The 7,500-nt window shown below is 40.1% G+C and overlaps 3 protein-coding genes across 3 annotated transcripts in view; all 3 read right to left on the reverse strand.

Annotated features, from left to right (window-relative positions):
- Nucleotides 1–627: 627 nt before the first annotated feature.
- On the reverse strand, nt 628–1,591 carry LOC134189291 (uncharacterized). Its single transcript, XM_062657525.1, has 3 exons — nt 1,335–1,591; nt 922–1,268; nt 628–865 (listed from the first exon to the last, which is right to left on the reverse strand). The coding sequence occupies exons 1-3, from the start codon at nt 1,455–1,457 to the stop codon at nt 862–864; spliced, it is 474 nt and encodes a 157-aa protein (XP_062513509.1). The 5' UTR covers nt 1,458–1,591; the 3' UTR covers nt 628–861.
- A 2,232-nt stretch (nt 1,592–3,823) lies between these two features.
- Nucleotides 3,824–5,543, reverse strand: LOC134188893 (uncharacterized). The gene has a single exon (XM_062657098.1). The coding sequence runs from the start codon at nt 5,441–5,443 to the stop codon at nt 3,827–3,829; it is 1,617 nt and encodes a 538-aa protein (XP_062513082.1). The 5' UTR covers nt 5,444–5,543; the 3' UTR covers nt 3,824–3,826.
- Nucleotides 5,544–6,499: 956 nt separating this feature from the next.
- LOC134189123 (fibroblast growth factor receptor 4-like) overlaps nt 6,500–7,500 on the reverse strand; it is an 11,506-nt gene continuing 10,505 nt past the window's right edge. Inside the window, exons 14-15 of the mRNA XM_062657360.1 lie at nt 7,266–7,476; nt 6,500–6,653 (exon numbers count right to left, since the gene is read on the reverse strand). Of these exons, the coding sequence (XP_062513344.1) occupies nt 6,646–6,653; nt 7,266–7,476 (219 nt within the window). The 3' untranslated portion in view covers nt 6,500–6,645. The remainder of the gene's footprint in view (nt 6,654–7,265; nt 7,477–7,500) is intronic.

Raw genomic sequence — 7,500 nt, forward strand, 5'->3', positions numbered from 1 at the left:
TTTCTGACACGTTTATCACTTCATTTCAAGTATACTGAACAATAATCATCTACATCTAACAATCATCTATCATATTTTCATCTAAAAATCATCTTTTCTTCAAAAAAATAGAAAAGGGAGTTACTTAGCACAAACTACAAGAAAAGTCTTGCAAAGAGAGTGGATAGTGCTGCAGACATCCCCCATGAACAAGTCATGAGCTCAATCTACAGCATACTCCAGGCAGCAGTGGTATCGAGACCGGCTACTCTCCCCAGACTCAAGATGCATTGACATCAATCATCGTCATCATCATCTAATTGATAGTCAATACATAATCGACTCGTTCGATGTCTGGTACGAGTAGATTTCCTTATTGGTTGTACATCCGCAGGCAAGGAAGAAGCGTCATCGGCATCACTGTCCTCAGGAGGAAGACGTCTCTTCTTTGACTTCCTCGCAGGCTGCTTCGTTTCAGTGGCCCGTCGGTTCTGCGGCTGACTCTTTCCAACACCAGATGGACCCGGTTGGTCAGAGTCAGGTTGGTCACCAAACACGAAGGCACCTATGGACACAAATTTCAAATTTGATTACAGTCAGTCACAGATTTGTCATTGACAGATTTACCTGGTGCGTAAGACTGTTCCTCAGTCTGTTCCGCATGATCCTGGCGCTTCTTGCGGTTTCCACGAAGGACCTGCCTCCGCTTCTTCACTTCCGGTTTCTCCTTGTATGCTAGTCCTGCTTCCTTCTTCTGATCGAGACGTTCTAGGGCACAACGAGACACCGTGTTGTCTGTGATATTCATTGCCTCTAGAACTCTCAAGAGACCCAGATTGCCTGCATTCCTCTGGATCACGGCCAGAGCTGTTGCGATTCTGATCAGCTACAAAAGTGTGTTGGAAATAAATGTGTTTCAAGAGAACAAGCTAGATGTTTTACCTGAAAGGAGCTAAAGAGGTGTTTTGGACTCGCTTCCATATCACGCTATGAAGTGCCTCATTGGGATTCTGAGTTTCCCCCCTTTGCACCTTCTCTAGTAGATCAGGATCAGTGAGGCGTTGACGGCTTGGCTCCAACAGGGCCAAAACCTCTGGTGCGATGTCCTTCTCCTTGTACTTGCGATGATACTCAGGATTCTGGCTGTTGTATTTGCACCACGTGTCCTCACCTTCAGGACAGTGCTGATGGTCATTAGAGAAATGACCATAGATGGCGTTGATGGCACGGATCATCTTGGGCTTGTTGCCCAGGTTGTCACGGATCGCCTTCCCGTAATAATTCTGCATCTGAACAACACAAATCAACAATAACTTAGATTGACAAAACTACAACAAACAATTAGAAATGTTTACCTGGTCGATCATCTTTGCTGTCAGGCCACGTGATCCTTTGATTCCTTTCCACTTGCCGCTAGCAGAAGGAATCACACTTGTTGACTTGTGTGCAAGGATCAGTGACCGAAGCTCACTACCCATTCGCTTCTGAACATGAGTAATGCACTCATGTTTCTCTAGGGGATGGTCTTGCCCATAGATGTCCTTGATGTTCTTGTGTGTGGAACTGTCTCCATCCCCGACAAAAACGGTATAGCGGAGATTATGCTTCTCCACTGACCGGCTCCACATCTCTTTTGCCCCGGCAGACTCCATGCTGTTCGATGATGCATGGCAGTTGATCTGACAATGAGGTCGATGAGCATCCATCCACTGCCTGTAGGCAGATGTCATCTTGTCCCATTGCCCACGAAATTGGCAAGCATGACAATGCTTGCTCTGGATTTCGTAGTCCAGGACCTTGCGAGTGCCAACGGAAATGACAGCCTGGATGCCAAAGAGTGACTGATGGCCACGTTTCTGCCATGTTCCGTCGCACGAGACTGCTGTGTCAATAGGGCCATTCACAGATGGAACTCCAGCATCTGTTCAACACAAACTAGTAATGTTACATTATTACGATTTTGTTCATATTTAGTTACCATTATCATTAATGGTCTTCTCAATTTCCTTTACTTCAGCTGCAGCTTCTGCAAGGAGTTGTTGAGCTACTGATGACGTGGCAGCATCAATAGCCTGAACACAATTAATTCAACACAACAGTAGGAAATTCGTAGTGTACAAGAAACATACTCGAACATGTTCGGTGAACGCACATGAGCTGAGTCCTCCAACGAGTCCAACAACAGCCACGAGTCTCTGTAACCAACAGCAAAAAGTATGAAAATGAAAAATATATAAAAATAAATAAATAAATAAAACTAAATAAAACAATGAATAATTAAATAAGAATAAATAAAGATAACTAAATAAATAAATAAAATAAATAAATATAAATAAAAAATAATTAAATAAAAATAAATAAAAATAGATAAATACAAATAAATAAAATAAAAAAATAAAAAAAAATAAAAATAGATAAATACAAATAAATAAAAATAAATAAAAATACATAAATAAAAAAAATAAATAAGTAATAAAAAAATAAAAAATTAAAAAATAAAATATATATATATATATATATATATTAATAAATAACAAATAAAAATAAATGAATAATTATAAAAATAAATAAAAATAAATAAATAACAAATAAAAATAAATGAATAATTAAATAAGAATAAGAATAAATAAATAAATAAATAAAATAAATATAAATAAAAAATAATAATTAAATATAAATAAATAAAAATAAATAAATAAAAAAATAAATAAGTAATGAAAAGAATAAAAAATAATATATATATAATAAAATAAGAAATAAATGAATAATTAAATATAAAATAAATAAAAATAAATAAATAAAAATAAGTAAATAAGTAAATAAAAAATTAATAAAAATATATAAATAAATAAAAATAAATAAATAAATAAAATAATAATAAAAAATACAAATAAAGAAAAATAAATAAAAAATATAAATAAATAAAAATAAATAAGTAAATTAAAAAATTAAAAAAAGAAATAATGACAACAGAATATAAATATACACAAGTATACAGAAATACACAAACTGCACACAAACTTACGTCCAGAGCAGCCTGGCCGCAGCCCACCTCGCGGGCAGCTAAGACCATACGACGGTTCACCTCAGACGGCCCAGATGCAGTTGTTGCTGACTGTAGTCTTTGCGAGGTGCAAAACTCGTAGCCTGTGCGGACTCCACAACCACAATACCTGCAACATCAATAAACACAGTTCAATTTCCCTCGATCTCCCAGACCCGTGTAGCGCCGATTCAAAATCGTCCTCTGAGGCCGAGGCTACAGTTCAATTGCTGTGCGACTTCTCCTCGAAAATCTTACGCATTGGAGAACTCGAGCAAGAGCTTTGGCACGAAACCTGCCCTCCGTCCGCTGTCCATCTTCAGGCGTAGATGACCCTTCTTGCACTTCTTGCACGTGGTGAAGGTCGACAACAATCCTGCCAACAATGACAAGTCAAAAATGGCAAAGCCAACGGCATCAACGAAAGAGTCACGCTCCGGCTGGTGTTGCGGTGGGATTCGTCTCGGCATCTCGTTCTAACGGTCGCTGCTGCTTTTAGTAACGCTGTCTTCTACGGTTTTTTGAGAAAAGTAATGGTCGAATTCGATGTCTGGTCTAGTGTAGAAGTTTTGACCAATCACGAAAGCATACCAATTACAATACACCTGATGGAGTTACAAGAGTTCAAATTATATACTGAATGCTGATTGGTCGGCCGACACAAACAATGAAATAGGTAGAGCAAAATGTTGCTATGGAAAACGTGCGCAAAGGGTTACAGAGCAAGATTTTGCAAATATATATATATATATATATATATTTTTTTTTTTTTTTTTTTTTTTTTCTTTATATATATATTTTATTTTACTCTCCATGACAGACCAAATGTAGCCTGTCCAAAACCATCCTGGCATTATACTGCCAAAGTCGTACTGCTAGTTGTTCATGTATGTTACATACTATTCTGCTAACAGGTAATTTGTTCAAAACTGAAGTTTTCCTTGCAATCACTTTTATGATCTCCAAGCTGTATGTGGACCATGTTCCATATGTCTCAACAATCATAGGGTAAAAACTGGCTCCTGTGCTTGTGACGTCTGAATCGTAGCGAAGGTCTTTCTGAACTTCGCCAGCTTCGGCGGCAGCTCCTGCTTTGGTAGAGCAACTGTTGATGAAATGATTGGTAAAAGAATTTCTAACTGAGATGTCAAAAAAAGCAGCTTTTCCTTGTAAGAAATCCGGGTGGAAGACGTCTCCAGGCCTGTCGTTACTTTCGCTGGAGAAACACTGTTCTCTACGAGACCCAGCATTATCCACTAGCAGATATCGATACAGAATATCACATAGAGCATTGTGGCGCTTCAAGCGAAGCGGCCCAGAACCACAACCAAGAACATGGTCTCCAAATTTGTCAATTACTTGACCGCATGGACACCGAACAAGAAGTGGAGAAGAGGGGAAAACAGCAATACCGAGGCGAAGACGCAGAGCAACCAGGAATTCCTCCCGAGACATGACGAGGCCGAGATTTGTGTTGGGTAATGCCCGCAGCCATGATCCGGAGTGTGGGGTTGAAATTGCGTTCAGACGAGCCTTATCTCTTATGCTGGGAGTACTGTCTTGGATGTGAAGACTGAGTGAGACATCTAGTAATCGTTGTATTTCTTTTTGAGTCATTTTACGAATTTGTAGATCTTGATTATCTGGAAGAAGTGTGGATAGAATGCTACGGCAGTCAAGCTCTCCAGGAATTGTTATCTCCGATACCTGATCCTCTCTCTCAACGTGAGACGTTTCATTTGACTGATGGAAAGGCAAAGAACATGACAGTAGAAGTCTGCTGGTCAAATCACGAGATGAGTTGCAGCTTCCCAAAAAAGCTGCTGGGGCAGAACGACTAGCTTCACGAAGACCGAGACCTCCGAGACGAATGGGCCTGGTAGCCTGTGACCAAACTTCATTAGAAATGGAGGAACGAGACAGGCTTTCCAAGCAGTGGCGTAAATTGACGTCAAATCTCAACAGCTCCTTGGTGATCTTGTTTGTTGGAACTGTACGGATGATGTGATTGAGTTTACAGAGACCCAAGCAACTACGTAGAAGGTGTAATTCCACCTGGGGGTCATCTAAATCAGACAAACGATTTTGACAGTCACTGATTTTGTCAATCCTTTTAGCAACTGACATGGCAAAGAAAGCGTCTGATCCACAGAGTGGTGCACCCAGTAATTCAGCTCCTCCGGCCACTTCAGTGATACGTTGAACTTCAGGAGGGAAATCAAGAAACTGTTGATCGCCGGAAGGCCAAAACACCTCACATTTGCTCGTATTAAGGTGTAGCCCAAACAGGGGTCCTTTTATTTCAAGAACACTAAGGAGAGTAGCAACTGCAGTGCGGGGACCAACGAACGAACCGTCATCAAGATACCAAAGCTTCATGTTGATGTCGGGAAGAGGACCAATACTGTCCATCAACTCCATGATGACAAGAGAGAATAAGAGAGGGCCCAAAGGATCTCCCTGTTGTACACCTCCTGATGAAGGAATTAGAATATCACCAAAGTTGAGGAAGCCTTCACAATGGTAGCATATATATATATATATATATATATATATATATATATATATATATATATATATATATATATATATATATAACGGATTACTACATACAGATATCTAAACAACGTTACATGTGATAGCCGGGATCTTCTTCTATTAATGTCACGTGTTAGGATTCCCGTACATTGAAGAATGAAGACAACCGCTTGGAGCCGCACCGGCTGTTCAGACGTGGTTCGTTTGACTTGCTGAAGCTCTTCGCGTCTTTCGAATTAGGAGGACTCCTTTCGAGGTGTTGCTGCTGAATGATATGGCTATGTTTTGAGTTCGTTAGTTTATTTTTTAACAAGTGAAATTCGGCATTGTTTTGCGTGGGAAGGGTTGAAGCCCACCTTACGTCAGACGCACAAGATCACAACAATAGATATAGAAATATTAATTAATCAGACGTCGATCGGTGAAGAAGCATAGCCTTGCGGACAATTTGGCCACAAAACGTACGTCCCTCTTGCAACAAGACAGTAGTTCCAGGTCTACAAGTCGAAGTAAGAATATCTAAGTAGCTACTGTACGTTCACGGGCACCGTAATCAACACAAGCGAAATTAGCGGAATGCGATTGCGTGACACCTACGTAGACCTCCTGCTATCTATAAAGAGGTCTTTATCCTCCATGATTCGTGGGGAGCGCAGAACAAGAATTGTATATCTAGGCATTTCCCCAGACTATCTCTCACCGGAAGGATGTAGGCGGAGATGGTCTGGCTACGCGAGACTCGAAAGCAATCCGTCCACGTTTTTATAGCAAATCGTTAATTAATATTTGCTTTTAAATGTCACCCCGCCTACTGACATACATAGCCTCGGCCTCCCAGACCCGTGCAGCGCCGATACAAAGTCAGCGCTATACAGAGGTGAGAGACCGAGGCTATGCGTCTTCACCCATATATATATATATATATACCTCATGGCCAACTGTTGCAAACGTGTGTTATCATATCGAAAGCGATTGAATAAAAAGACACAATTACATACGTCATACAGACAGAAATCAATCGAATATTTGATCTAATCGTTGAAATTAAAAAAATACACTCATCGTCTCACGTAGAATTCCAGTTCTCAATCACCTAAAAGTGCACAACCGAAAATGTTTATAAAATATACAGACCCTTTGCTGATTAATTAAATTAATTAAGTTTATTTATGTGTTAAACGAGCGATGACTGTTGTGCGCAAATTGAAATAAAAAAATGGTTTAATTAGACATTCCCACTTCGGTGGAAACTTTCTGTCTGTCTCTTTGTCTGTTTATCTGTGTCTGTCTGTCTATCTGTCTGTCTCTCAGTCTGTGTCTGTCTGTCCATTTGCCTGTCTGTCTGTCTGTCAATCCATTGTCTGTCTGTCTGTCTGTCTCTGTCTGCATGCTTGTCCATTTATTTGTCTGCATCAGTGTCTGTCTGTCTGTCTGTCTGTTTGTCCATTTGTCTGTCTGTCTGTTTGCCTGCCTGTCTGCCTGTCTTAGTGCCTACATGTTGTCGGTCCACATGTCTGTCTGTCTGTCCATTTGTCTGTCTGTCTCCCTGCCTGTTTGTCTGACTCTGTCTGTCTGTTTGTTAGTCTGTCTGCTTGTCTCTGCCTGTCTTTCTGTCCATTCGTCTGTCAATAAACTTAAAAAATTTAAAATAAAAATTATTGGATGATAAGCATCCCTAATACCACAATCTGCAATGGATTCTTACACTCTAGATCTTGCTGTTGTGTCTCTTTCCATAGCCGAAGTAATTCGTTTGCCAGTTCACCGACATCTTGAGTCGACTTGAAGGGAACGAAATTCGAATGCAGTATGTCCTCGATGGCATCCCTCTCTAGTTCGGTAATATCTTCAGCGCATTTGATTTCGGTTATGGACATGCGACACGACAAAGACGCAGTCCTTACTTTGAACAACGTCTACAGTGTACAAAAGGGACGATA

This window comes from Corticium candelabrum, chromosome 13 (assembly GCF_963422355.1).
Source record: "Corticium candelabrum chromosome 13, ooCorCand1.1, whole genome shotgun sequence".
NCBI lineage: Eukaryota > Metazoa > Porifera > Homoscleromorpha > Homosclerophorida > Plakinidae > Corticium > Corticium candelabrum.